Raw genomic sequence first — 13,942 nt, 5'->3', positions numbered from 1 at the left:
AACTCTCACCCTAAGAAACATGGACTTTCCAATGGTGGTGACTGCTATGAGAAGAAAACACGGCAAATGGTGGTGTAAGGAAGTATATTGAAAGAAGGGGGGCTTTGACAGTGGGGGGCAGCCAGAAAACCAGAATAGACCCTCCTTGATAATTCACAAGAGCTCAGGGGTGAGTAGAGTGAAACCAGTCAGTGGTCTGGGGAAGAGCATCCAGGTAGAGGGAACAGCATGGGCAGAAGCTCTGAGGAGGGCAGAACGTTGAGAGTTCATGGCTGTGGCTATAATGGGTGAGCTGAGAATGTTGGAAAGGGGCTGCAGAGAAAGGTCTGTTGTGCTGGTCCTTCAAGGCTGCTCTAAGGATTTGGACTGTATGAGAAAAGTGGAATAGGTTACAGTGCAGAGGCACATGAGTGGGAAGATTGCATTGGCTGCTTTAGGTGAATGGATGGATGCAGGAGGGAATGGGGGGCTGTGGGGGCTGCCGCAGAACCCCAGGTGAGCCATGAAGCAGGGCTGGACAAGGGTGGGGCCGGGGAGGATGCCAGGTGGAGGGAGGCTCTGTGGCTTGGACTTGTGTTTGCTTGCAGGTGGGAGCAAGGGACAGTCAGGAGCCAAGGATGAGTCTGGGGCTTCTGGCGTAAGCAGTGGGCTGCTGAACCTGAACTTCAGCTGTGTGTTGAGAAGGGGCGGAGAGTGGCAGGGAGCACGTCTGGGGCGAGGTCAGTCCCTCCTGGAGCTGTCTGTGAGACAGCCAGGGAGATGACAGGTCAGGACCAGGCGTGCGTTTAGGTGTGTCACCAGCATGCAGATGGCCCTGGAATGGAGGAGATGGTCAAATACAGGAAAGTTGGGCAGAAGAGAAGAGGGCTCAGAACTGAGGGCCTCCCTGAGGCGGAGAAGGAGCAGCCAGCACTTACCCTTAGAATTTCAGACACACCACATTAGGTATTGATGGTGTTTCTTTCTCTGTTCAGCTGCACTATAGCTAGACAGGAACTGGGTCCATGTTGACTATAATAAGTATTGTTAGGAATGATAATAGTGCCTCCATCCACTGAGCAGCTTCTAGGTTCCTTTGTAACCTTTGATCCCTATTTTTATACATAGTGCTTGGGAAGGTGCATATTATTTTCATTTTCTAGCTGAAGAAATTGAGATATGGAGCAGTTAAGTGGTCATTCTAGGTCATCTAGCAGTTGGGTAACTAACTGTAGGTGGGGTTTGGACACAGATGCGTCTAGTCCCAAGGCCCGGGGTGTCGCCTTTTGTTATTTTACTAGAGTTTTGTTCTCTGGTTGATCTGGATGGTTGTATGGACAGGGGTCATGGAAGGCCCCTGAGCCTGGCTGACCCACAGTCACCAAGGTATGTGGTGGGAGCTGATTTCGGGGACAATGGGAGGGAGGGAGGCTGGCTCTGTGACAGTCCACACCTCCTGCCTGGCTCCTCATGGTCCAGAAGCCACATTTTAAGTACTCCTGGCTGGGGCAGCCTTGCTGTAGCTGGTCTACAGCTGTGCCCGCTTCCTCAGAGCTAAGCTAACTGATCTGTCTGAAGGCCCCCGTAGTAGTGAGCCATGTGCCCACCTGTCATGGGTGGAGTGCACACACAGCCAAGGGCCTCTACATGGCCGTGTTTTCTGGTAGCCAGGAATGGCCTCTGACGAGGGCGGACCACAGCCGGAGGGCAGCTCTGCTCTTGGGCTTTGAGAGGTGACATGCAACACTAGGGAATTTGTAAGAGTTCACCAGAGACTCAGGGCTGGGGCAGCAGTGCTCCTGAACGCCTCCAAGAGGCTCAGCCCACTCCCATTGGGCAGAGGTTGAGGGGCTGCCCCATCCCCTGCCTCGCTTCTGTCTCAGTCTTGTCTTTCTTCTACCTCAGACGTTTCCCACTCTTCCTCCGCAGTGGCTCTCTGGATCCATACATTTGTTTATCTGTCCATCTGTCTGTCTGTGAAATAGCTGACCACATGGCATTTGCACGCTTGTCTGTAGCTGGCTGTTTCAGCTCATCAGGTTCAGATGCCCTTGGATAGTCTGCTTTCCAGGAACAATTCCATAGATTTCTGGCTTGGGTCCCATCCTTCGGTTAATGAACTCAGGGCTGTCAGGCTGTCCTTGAGGAGAGCTCAAGACTTAGGGATGCTGGTCTTCCTTTCCCCTCTGTCCTCCAGCACTTTCCAAGTACCTGCTGTGGGGTGGTCACTGACAGGCACTGGGGGATGGTGTGAAATGATCCAGGCATAGCCTATGCCTTCGTTTAGAAGCCCAATGACCAGAGCAGAGGCAGGTGGGCAAACTGTAGTTGCAGTCTGAACAAAGGGCCGAGAAGGAGGGAGGAGCAGACCTTTCTCCAGAGAGGGAGGTACCCTGGCAACCCTTTATGTCCCTCTGTCTGTGAACTTTCCCACTGAAGCCAAACCCTGATGGATTTCTTTATTTTCTTTTTTGAGATAGGGTCTCGCTCTGTCACTCAAACAAAGTGTGGTGGCACAATCTTGGCTCACTGCAGCCTCGACCTCCTGGGCTCAAGTGATCCTCCTGCCTCAGCCTCCTGAGTAGCTGGGGCTACAGGTGCATGCCACCACACCCAGCTAATTTTTGTATTTTTTGTAGAGATAGGGTCTCACTATATTGCCCAGGTTTGTCTCGAACTCCTAGGATCAAGCGATTCAACTGCCTTGGCCTCCCAAAGTGTTGGGATTACAGGTATGAGCAACCATGCTTGGCCTTTCTTTTCTTTTCTTTACTGGTCTCAGAAACTTAAAAAAACAAAAAAAAGATTAAAAACAGATAACAGTAGCATTCCTTCTTTTCTACCCCAACCCTTTTTCACCATCATTGCTACCGTCCTTCCTGGATCGTGGCCAAGTACGTTAACACCTGATCTCCTAGCTGTTTAATTTCCATGGCAGAGGAGATCCCCTGTCCCTGCACCCTCCCCAGCATCATGTAGGCCCCCTGCTAGGGACCTCTCTGTTGTTCTCTTTTGGCATGGTTGCTAAATGGTTTGCTCAGCAACAAAAGCATTTTCTGTACAGCTGAAGAAGATCCCAAATTTGGAGTTTAAAAACTGGGGGGAGGTGAGCAGCTCTCCCTTCTAAAATGGGGCCTGTCTCACATGCTCTTTTGGGTGGCAGGCACCGCTTTGTGTCCAACCTGAACCCTGGCTTTGTGGGATGCTGCCTTGTTTGAGGCTTAAAGGCACAGGGTGCCTCATAAGTTGCACCTTGTGTCAAATGTGGGAATATTCAGCATGGGCCAGAAGGGGGCTCTGGGCTGGCCCATTGGCTTTGATTGTGTGTGGGTGAGGGAGAGACCAAAGACTAAGCCCCATCTCATGCTGCCAGCCTGAGGAATTCACAGAGAGGCAGAGAGAGCTTGGCATTTACTCCAAAGCTCACATCTCCCCAGTTGCCAGCCAGCAGAGATGTGGCATGTTGATTTCATGTATTCACTTTTCTTCTTCCCCTCTGAGAATGCTGTACTTGCTTCACTTTTCTTGTTAAAAAAAAAAAAAAAAAAAAGGAAAGTGCAGTCAGGCTGCCTTGTTCACATAATCAGAGAGCCCCTGAAGGGGGCAGCCTGCACCTGCCAGCTCGCCTGGGTGTGGCAAGCTGAGGAGGATTGGGAGCTGGCAGAGGGGTAGTATCTCACAGTACCATTTCTGATTGCCCCTTCTGTACCCCAAACCTAAGGAGTTGAGGCAGCCATAGCCACTGGCCTTCTCACCTCTTGCCTCTCCTCTATCCTGATGCCAGTGCCAGGCCCAGCCTCCTAGGGTACTGGTTAATCATGGGCCTCACTGCTTGGGACATTGCAGGATGCTCACAGCCCAGACTTTCATGAGCCATGCAAGGCTTCACAGAGTAGCTCACTTTGACCTCCAAGCACCTTCTCCTGCTTCAGTCAGGCCTGTCCCCTCGCTGCCTCTGAAAGGTACCACACTCACACCTTTCTAGGGAGGCCGCCTACTTCAGAGAGCCCTTCTGCAAGGGGAGGCCAAGGGACATCTTGCTGCTCGTCCTGCCATGGTCTGTGCTCTGTGCCTCACTCTGCTTTCGGCTTCTTTAGCTGCAGTCGTGAGTTGGGGTAGCAGGTGGGTTGCTTCAGCTAGATCCCAAGATCCTTGAGATCCACGCTTTGTCTCACTCAGCTTTGTGTCTTCTGTGGGTCCTTGTTCCGCATCCTCCCATCTTGAACAAGCCAGCACCAATGGATGGTTTGCTCATGGCGAGAGAGGGAGGAGGAGGGACGTGTTCCTAGAGCTGCCTTCCTGGGGCTGCTCTACCACCTTCATCCTGAGAGAGGACTAGATTACGCTGCCTCTCCCCACACCAACTTCCTTCTTCCAGCCCTGTGTCAGGTAACTCAAGGACATCTGGGTGATGACTCGCCTTTCTCATTAGCAGTCCAGGGGCACTGCCCCTTACTCAGGGTCCTTTTATCTAACAACCTCTTACCAGGACATGGCATTTCATGTTCCTCATTGTGCTTTAAGAGTCTGTTAGCCTGGAAGATTCTCAAGGGCAGAAACTATGTTTAGAGTCCAAGAGAGTGTGAAGCATGGGATGTGAAATCAGTTTTCTTTTCTGTAAAATGGGGGTAATAGCCTATACCTATCTTATAGGGTTGTCATGAAGAGTGAGTGAGTTACTTTGTGGGAAGCTTGGTCCCTGGGGTATACAAGGACTTATACATCAAAGTTGCTTTTATGATTCTGATGACTAAGTTGGGTGCCCTGATAGGACTTCACTGCAGCTTTGCTCAGGGACTGACAGGTGTGACTTCAGTGCCCTTTTGACAAGTGTGACCAGAGGGAGCAGAACAGCTGCATTCAGCCTCCTCTTCCTCTCTTACCTGCCTGTTGTTTCCCCCCTACCTGCTGGGGACCCCCTCCTCCGACCAACCCCAAGGCCCTCGAACTTCTGAGGAAGTGGCTAGTGGCACAAATTCATTTATAATCAGAATTGAAGGTGGACAGATCCAGGGTCAATGAGGAGACTATTCTGCCTGGACAAGGTGTGAGCTGGGGAGAAGAGATGTAAAAGGGTTAGGAAGTAGAGGGGGCCAGCCTGGGAGGGCCCTCCGTGACACCAGGTCCCTACCTGAGTCTGGTAAGATCAGCCCCTCTGATTTGTTCAGTCTGATGTCCTCAGACTTTTCTCACATCCACCAGCTCACTTTATGCTTGTAACACCTCCAGGGGGTAGGCTCTTTTAATCCCCATGTTAAAGAAGAGGAATTGGGAGCTCAGAAAGGCAAACTGCTTTGCTCTTGATCACACAGCTAAAAAGAGCTCAAAGTGAAAAACAGGTCTCTTGACTCCCGGTCCAACTGGTAAATGATCTATCCCTGCATCAAAGAAGTAATATTGTGAGCCATCGGCCCTGCAGGAGTGGCCAGATGAGGCTGCAGAGGACAAAAGGCATTAGCCATGCCAGTCAGGCAGCCCTGGTGCTACATACATCAGGAGGTGACTTGACATCTGCCCCTTCATCTGCAGACAGTATCGGTGGAACTGCTGTGCCAAACCCAGAGAGAGTAGCTGCTGGTGGCCGTAATACACACTAGGTTTTATTGCTGGGCTCCCCATCTGAGTTGGGAAGGGGCTCTGCAGGTTCCTTTAAAGTAGGGGAGCTGTACTCAGAATGGGAGAGCTCTCATCTCTAAGAGGCGGGCCTGCCGGGGAGCCAGTGAGGCTGCAGGCTCACTAGCACAGGTCACCACCAGCACAGGTCATCACAACAGCTCTGTGATGAGGGTCTGGAAGTCCCTCTGACTGGAATTAATGTTCCCCTCACACCATGGCCATGCCTGTTGTGGTAGCTGTGTCTGCCCATCTGTGCTGCCTTGGTGATTAATGCCCTCCTGTCTTCCTAACAAGACTGTGGCTGCCTGAAGGGCAGGGAGCCCCCACTTCTGGTATCTGTTTCTTCAAGGGCCTGGCCCAGGGCTTAGCACACAGCTCTAGCTGTGACATAAATGCCTGCTGGGATCCAGAGAGGACTTTTCACACTCACAGCCCCAGGTAGGGCATGAATTCTTCCATCCAGTCATCCCTATTGAGCGCCCCCCAGAGGCCAAGCCCAGTGTTAGGGGCTGGAGTTACAGAATCTGGAAAAACGTGGCTTCTGCCCTCGGGGGCTCTCAGCACTCTTCCTGAGCGACTGGAAGGGTAGCAGAAAAGAGAGATGGGCTCCCTACCCGCAAGTCTTCTAATCATCATTTGCAAAGTGTGGTGCCCCGTCGGCAATGCAGACTTCTGCACCAGCCCAAGGGAGGCCGCCCAGTTTCAGTGTTATACGGTAGGATGTTCCCAAGACCCGAGCGAAAGCATTCCTCTTGCTGTTTCTTTGACCTTACGGGAGAGCACCCAGACAGTGGCCAGGGGCACCCCTACATCACTGTTGGCACAGGCGGGGTGAGGAAGGGCAAGGCAGGACCCCGCTTTGTCCACCTGCCCCTTTCAGCCTGGCCGGGGTTCCAGCCGCTGCAGCGTCCCAATGAGAACGCGGGGGCCGGGGTTCGCGCAGCTGCAGGAGCCTGGCAGAGTCGCAAGTGTGCGCGCCCGTGCGTGCGCGCCGAGGGGGCGGGGAGGGCGGCGCGCACCCCGCGGAGGCCCCCAGCGCTTTCCAATACCCTGCGCCTCCCCTGCGGTCCCTTCTCCCTGTGCACCCTAGCCGGATCCACTTGTGTAAAGGCATGGGGTGTGTGTGTGTGAGAGAGTGAGTGTGTGTAGGTCTATCCTGGAGGCCGCATGCCCTGGCCGGACAGGCCCCCACGTGCTTTAGGGGGCGGCGGCCAGCTCGACAGTGGCTGCGCTTCTGTCCCGCTCCAGTCTTTCTCCCCAGACCTTTCCTCTGGCTTGCTCGGGCCTTGGGTACCTCCAGCCATCCTCCTCCTCTCGCCGCTCCCTTGCTCTGGTAAAAGAGACCAGCGCTTTCCGTTGAAGGTTCTGGTTCACCCCCCAGCTGCAGAGCCCTTGACATTTAGCGAGGGCTAGCGGCGCACTTGTTTAGGCACACAGCAGAACGCTAATCCCATTAAAGATAGTGTGTCATTGGGGAGGGGGTGGCTCCCCAGCGGGCCGGGAAGGCCTCGCGCCCATTGGTCGAATGCAAAGCAGGGGGCGGGGCCGAGGGCCCGGGGAGGGGGCTCCAGGCGATTTCAGAGTCGAGTGTCGGGGCCGGGCCGGGATTTCGCAGGGAAAGCCCAGCGGTTGCAGCTGCGGCGGATCCCTCGGCACGGCACTACCTGCCGTGCGCCGGGGCAGCCCAAAGCCGGTGGCAGCTCCGCCAAGTCGCAGAACGAGAGGAGGCGGAGCGCTGGCCAAGTGGTGGGGGCTCAGCGCTGGGGCTGGGCTGGGAGAGGTGTGCCTAGGGTGCCTGGATCCCGGTGCCCTTCTGCCCCGCGTGGAACGGCCGGAGGCGAGCTGACGCCCTGGAAAGAGAAATCAAATTGCAGCCTCCCCAAATACGCTGAGTTACGCGGGCGAGCCGGTTCCTGGGGATCGTTCGCTAGCGCGCAGAGAGCCGCGCCGCGTCGCAGAGCCCTCCTGGGCCCACCGGCCAGGAGCGGGGTGCCGTCTGAGAGACAGCGGCCCCTGGGCACGGGGTTTGGCCGTGAGTGCGCCCCGGTACAGAGAGGGGGCGTGCAAGGCTCCGCCGGCCCTCCCGCAGCCCGCGCCCGACTTGGGCGCCCCCTCCGTCCCATTCAGGGAGCGATGCCCCCCGCCCCTTGCGCCCCCCGGGAACGCCGCGAGCATGGAGAAGTCGAGTAGCGAGGATTCTTCGATCCACCGGAGTCCATCTTTGGACAGCAAGGACTCGGACTTTGCCAAGCCGTCTACCTCCGGCCGCCCGTTCGGACGCGGCTTCACGGCCGGCGCCTTCTACGGCACCGCGGGCTCCCGGGGCCAGAGCCGCGCCGAGGCCGGCGTTAAGACCGACAAGTACAATGCACCCAAAGGCAGCAAGTATGTGGTGTTTTACCTGGACCTGTCCTTTGTGTTCCTCCTAGAGTTTAAGAAGTGCAACATGGCCAGGGGCTGCCTCTGCTGCTTGAAGTACATGATGTTCCTCTTCAATTTGATATTCTGGGTAAGTCCTTCCATTTCTCTCTCCCTTTGCCCTCTTCCCTCTCCTCTTTGCTTACCGTAGCGCGAAAACCCTCTCTCTCCTCAGTGCTGCATTGCTCTGCTCTCTGCACAGTGGTAAGGGTGCTTTTTAAGAAATTGCCCCCGCCCCCCTTTCATGCACCTTTCTCTTCCTTTCTCTCTCTCTTTGGTGGCTGAATGGGGGCTCCAGCTTGCCTGTCTTCCAGGAGAGATTTGCTCGACTCCTAAGAGGCTTGCAAAGTTTGGCACCACCTCCTTCCCCTACAAGAAAACCCTTGCTGGAAGTGCCTCCCACTGGGCAGCCTGCAGTAATGGCTGTGGGTCAGATTTTTTAACAGCTGTGAGCCTGAGTTGGAGATAGGCACAGTGAGAATGTCTTTCTGAGTTTCTTTTTGTATTCCTCCTGAATGCACAAGAATACCATCTGCAGCATTTTATGGGAGTGGGTCGGAGGGGGGCGGGGTATAACAGCCACATCTCACTCCTTTCAGTGAATCCCAGGAAAAAGAGGAGGAGCCCCTGTCCCAAGCCGATGGACCTGCTTGCTAGCCCTCAGATGTGCCCCCGGCTTGGAGTCTGGGCGGGAAAGGAGGGGGCATGCTGCCATCGGGTGGCTGGCTGCTGCTTTTGAGGGACTGCAATGGACTGGGCAGGGAGCTGGCCAGCCACGTGCTCCCAGGTTCTGGGAGCCCCAGTGACCGGAAGGAACAAAGGGAGATAAGCCGGGTGCCCCTGTCCTTGGTGAAAGGCACTTTTCTAGAGAAGGTATGAATGGGTAAGGCAGCTGGGAATTGTTCTCTGTCCTCCGTGTGACTCTGGAGGCTGTGCGCACATACGTGCACGTGCTTAAGAAATACTGGTTAGGAAAATTTGAAAACTTCTAAATTCATCTTGAATTGTTCCTTTATCCCAACTGCCATCTCTGCCTTTCTTCACCCAAGCCCTGATGTAGCACAGATGTTTGGCTCTGCCCCAGAGTCTGTCCTGCCCACTGGAGGCTGTCAGCTGCCTGTGGTCCAGGAGGAGCATTGGGGGCAGGAGAAAGTCACTCAGTGTGAAGTTGGGAAGAAACAGTTGTGCCGAAGAGGCGTTCAGCTTTTGTGTGGAGTGGTCCACCTGAGCTGAAAAACTTTTTAGAGTGGGGTGTGTGTGGAGGGAGTAACTGTCCCCATAGGATGGCAGGCGCAGGGCTGGGAGGAAAGAAGGCTGGGCTCTAGTCTTGGTTCTGCATTAGCTTCTTGTGTGACCTTGGGCCAATCACCTGGTCCCAGAAGTACTGGCCTTCCTTTCCAGTCCAACAGGGGCTGTCGTGATGATCTCCCTCACTGTCCTCACCTCACTAGTTACGTGCCATCTGGGGTGTGGGGCAGGCATCCTCATCTTCTCTCTTGGGGAGAGAAGCCCCCTCCTGCACCTGGGGCTTGGGTTTCTTTTCCAAGAAGACTGGTCTGAGATGACTTGAGTTGTATTCCCCCAGTTGTCACTATGGGCTGGGCCCTCCAGCCACCCCATTAGGCTGTTACCTGTCATATGCCTAGAGTTTTATGGAAGCTGGAGCAGATAGTCTCATTTCTTTTTCTGGTGGTGAGCACCCCTGGAATGTCTCTGGATGCCTTGTGGGCAAGTGCCTCGTGGTCTTGTGACCCATCTGCCAGCATCTGTCAGCTAAGTACTGGTGTGTGCCTCTCCGATGCCTTTGGACTCACACGAATCTGTCCTTTTCATTATTCACAGCTGCTTCCGTCTCTGTCCTTTTTCGTAGTCTCAACTTAACCTTTCTGTTTCACCCCACCCTGCCTATATTAAGCCTTATTAGGAAGACCCTGGGGCCTGTAACCTCACTCAGCTGCGCGCTCTCCTCCCCACCCCCACCCTGCCACCTGCTGGCTGGAGTTGGTATAACTGCCTGAGGTGCCTTTCTTCCTCCAGGATGGGCCCAATGTGGTTTGGGGACCTCCTTACGGGCTAGTACAGTGATCTGTACCCTGCACATAGTAGGCCCTTATTATATGTTTGTGAGTGAATGCATGAAGGGCCAGAGCTGTAAATCCATGTGTTGTTATGTGGTGGTGATTCCCGAGTTCCACTTGATGGGGAAGAGAAGTTAGATCTCACACTTGCCTCTGATAAAGGCTCTCCTAGCGCCGCAGCTATGGGATGACTAGCGATTCTTCCCATCTACCCTTAAAAGCTTGGCAGAGGTTAATGAGCTAGTTGGTGAAATATTTTTTCTTTATGGTTGATAGTGAGAGAACTTGCTGTCTCTTCCTAATTAGAAGGTACCGATTACACTCCCTTACCAGGCAAGGAGTTGTCCTCTCCTGCATTCAGACTTTTCTGATCACTTAATATTTTCAGAATTCCCATGACATGCTATAAGCTGGGAAAAATAGAATCTCAAAGATCCACTTCTTGTATGCCAGTAGCAAATGAGATGATGAAATAAGACATAGACTTATTATAAGACGGAGAATTTAGCAGAAGAGAAGTGCATGCTTGTGTGTAAGTGTTGTTTGCCACTATGTTTTTTGGGAGGTGGAGGAGCAGGTGCAGCAGGGTGTCGGCCAGGATTTGGGGGTGGTGGGGCACTGTGCTCCACTCAAATGAAGACTTCCTGCAGGCTGGTGCTTGACCTGATACTGGGGAAGGAGCAAAGGAAAGAGCTGAATGGGAAGGGAAAACCTCAAAGGCAGGTGGGGTGTTGACGAGTCAGGGTCCCTGAGAGGCCTCTGCTGCTGTCTTGTGCAGGGTGCCAGGGGGAGCATGCAGGGCGGGTCAAGCCCAGCCCTCTGGGACCGGGAGCAATTGTTAGGAATTCTGTAGCATTAACTTAGAATCTCGTGGCTCAGATCCAAAAAGGAGGCTTTTCTGAAGCATTAGAGTTGAACCTGAGGCCTGCAATCGATAGAGCTCTTTCCATAGATCCCGGAGTCTACCTGATATTTCTCCAAACTCACCGCTGCTGTCACACCCCCCTGCCTCTGAGCGCTTGGGAGGATTCCCACGTGGAGGAGAGGTGCAGCTGTTGTATGCTGCAACCCCTCCTGGGCCTGCCTGGTTCCTTACCACTGGGTGGAGCTTCTAGGGTACTAGTATTGGGAAGGGCTGGGTGACATCACTGAGAGCAGGCTGGGAGGTGGAGCCATGCAGCCTATAGTCCTCCTCCTTATTAAGAAAAGGGCAGGTGCCTTACAGGCTGCTGGGCGCCTGCCTGCTGGTGGGGGCCCAGGTCTGCTCCTGACACTACAACTTCAACCAGACAGTGCTAGTCATGTTGGCAGCCCAGTGCACTGTGGGAATCTGGGGCCTCCAGGAGGGCAGCAAGGTGAAGGTAGAGGAGAGGGAGTCCGTGGTCACTTCTGACTGAGTCCCCTCTCCTGTTTGTCTTCTGCATCTCCTGCCCCGACTCTCAGGGCTAAAGGCAATGCTGGCTTCTTAGTGGATAGAGAATAGGAGGCTTTAACTGGGACAAAAGTTTCCCCATACTGAGGGTCCTGTTCCCCAATAAGCACACCCACCCAGGAGATGGTTCTTCTGGCAGTGGAAACCATCTGGGCATTTTCCTCAGTCAGCCCCATGCCTGGGTCCTCCCAGGGCCATCTGGTAGAATACTCCAAGTAGAGATTAAATGATTCTAAGCCCCTCCCAGAGGGCAAAGGAGGCTCAGAACTTCAAACTGTGAATAGAGAAGCGAGTATAGGGGTGGGCTGGAAAAGGGACCTCTGAATGCTGGGGTCAGGTGTCCCCTTCCTGGGGCAGCAAGTCCTGACCCTGCTGAGCTCTTCCCAACCCCAAATCAAGTTCGTGTCTGATATGGAGGGGTCGGGGCGGGGCTGGGGCTGCTGGCATAATTGCTACTCAGGATAATGGTCACTTCTCATGCTTGCCAGCAGAGCTGCCCCATCACTTTAAATTATGGCTGGCAGAGCAGTGACATTCTGGCCCATTGGAAAGCCTATTCCTTGTGGATCGCTCCCTTAATGAAGGCTAATTAGCTGAGGAGGCCGTGTTCAGCCAGCCTGCTGGAGCAGGGGGAAAGGGTGGCCCCGGGCGGAGTGCTGATGGGGCCCTGATTAAACTCCCTTAAGTGAGGTCAGGCCCCTCAGATGCTTGCTGCCTTTGGGTGCAGGCAGCATGGTCAGGCTTTCCAGCGGCATTGCTGGCACATGCTCAGTACTGGTTCGGCCATGTCATGAGTGCCCCTGGGGGCTCGGGCAGGGGTCTGTGCATGGTCAGTGTCAGGTGGCCTGGAGTGTCATGAGGAGTCTGTGGATGCCTTCTGTCTGAGAACAGAAGTAGTGAGTGGGCTCACGGGTCCCAGCAGGGAGCTCAGGTTCAGACCTGGCCTCACCTGGCCTCTCCAGGCAGAGGAGACACAGGCTAACCTGGGCAGCAAGAGGCACTTAGGGCCTCCCCAGAGTGCTTAGGTGTGAGGGGTTCAGGCTTTCTTCCTAGAGGGCTGCAACAAGGAGATTTTCAGGGTGGGTCAGGCCTGCCTCTGTTGGGGGGAGGGGGACAGGTGTGGGGCCTGGCAGATACCCTGAGACCCCTGGAATGTGGCCATGAGGGAATGCCAGCTCTGCGTTCACTTCCTTTCCACAGCATTAAAAATTAAACTTCTTTGTCTTAATATCTATTTTTAAATCTTGTCAGAGCCAGCATTGGTGTCAATCAGGAGGGGGTAGGGAGGAGGCAGGTAGAGAAGAGAAAGTCCCAGTTTAAACAGGGTAAGCAGCCCTCTCTAGTCTGGGGAGAGGGCCACTGAGCCCTCTGCCCTTGTCCATGAAAAGCACAGAAGACACCCTCTGGCCTCTTCCCCAAATGGAGAGGCCTCGGCCTCCCTTGCTCCTATCTCCATGCGCCTGGCTGCCCTTGGCTGAACTTGGTGGCAGGCTCTGTGGCCTGAGGCCTTCTGTGGCTTATCAGGGTGTTGGGGTCTCAATTGAGTCCATTCACTCATGCCACAACTATTTACTGAATGCCCGCTCCGTGCACAGGAGCCTCCAGTTGGTGAGAACGGGCTGACTGGGCTCGCACAGGGCAGATCAGTTTTCTCGTGCCAGGAAGTCGTGGAATCGAGAGGTCATCTGGCTTGTCCTGCGCTGAGCATTTAAACACAGTGATGCCAAAGGAGAGGTGAGAGCATTCTAGGGTGAGGCAGCAGCAGGCCTGCACCCAGAGCCCTGGTGGCCTGACTTGTCCTTTCCTCCCCTCTACGCCCACATGACTGCTTTCTGACTCACCTGCTCTAAAGTGTTTATTCCCATCACAAAGAGAGGTGAGAAAAAAAGCCTTCCTTTTTTTTTTTTTTCCTTAGTTTGCAAAAAAGAATTTGTGAATCCTGTGGCCTGTTTTTTCCACTGAAAGGGCTGGCGGATGCTCTGTGGCTAGTTGAGCACCAGCTGTAAGCCAGGCCCTTGAGCTGCTCAGAGTTGTGTGGAGAAGTCAGACACATAAGCAGATAATCACAGTTCTGAGCAGTAGCTGCTTAATAGAGCTCCTTAACGGAGTAATTAATACTGCTTAATAGAGACAAGACATAGAGATAACAGGGTAGAGCGAGTGACACCTGGGTTTTGAAGGATGAATAGGAGTTTGCTGATTAGATGAGACTCATGGGTCCAGGGCAGGGAGAAGGGAAGGAAGAGAGAACACGTTGATCAGAGCCTATGCCAGGGGAGAGCTAGCAGCCCAAGGGGGAGGCCGCACCTCCCGAACACATGAAGTGGGCTGAACCCAGAGAAACAAAGGGTCATGCCAGTCTGGGTGGCGCCCTTCAGGAGCAGCTTCTAGGGGTGGAGAGTTTGGAGTGGGTTCCGAG

At 54.2% G+C, this 13,942-nt stretch overlaps 1 protein-coding gene across 3 annotated transcripts in view; it reads left to right on the top strand.

Moving 5' to 3' along the window:
* TSPAN9 (tetraspanin 9) overlaps nucleotides 1-13,942 on the top strand; it is a 203,358-nt gene that overhangs the window by 112,661 nt on the left and 76,755 nt on the right. For 2 of the 3 annotated variants that reach the window (XM_064377534.1, XM_064377535.1), the window contains one exon: nucleotides 8,025-8,104. In XM_064377534.1, the coding sequence (XP_064233604.1) occupies nucleotides 8,042-8,104 (63 nt within the window). In that variant the 5' untranslated portion in view covers nucleotides 8,025-8,041. Of the gene's footprint in view, nucleotides 1-7,768; nucleotides 8,105-13,942 lie in introns of those variants that run through there. The other variant, XM_012452607.2, reaches the window with a different exon arrangement.

The sequence above is a fragment of the Aotus nancymaae genome, unplaced genomic scaffold (assembly GCF_030222135.1).
Source record: "Aotus nancymaae isolate 86718 unplaced genomic scaffold, 86718_ANA_hifiasm-v0.15.2.pri h1tg000016l, whole genome shotgun sequence".
NCBI classification, from domain to species: Eukaryota; Metazoa; Chordata; class Mammalia; order Primates; family Aotidae; genus Aotus; species Aotus nancymaae.
The sequence above is the reverse complement of the archived record's forward strand: the minus strand, read 5'-3'. Positions and strand labels throughout refer to the sequence as shown.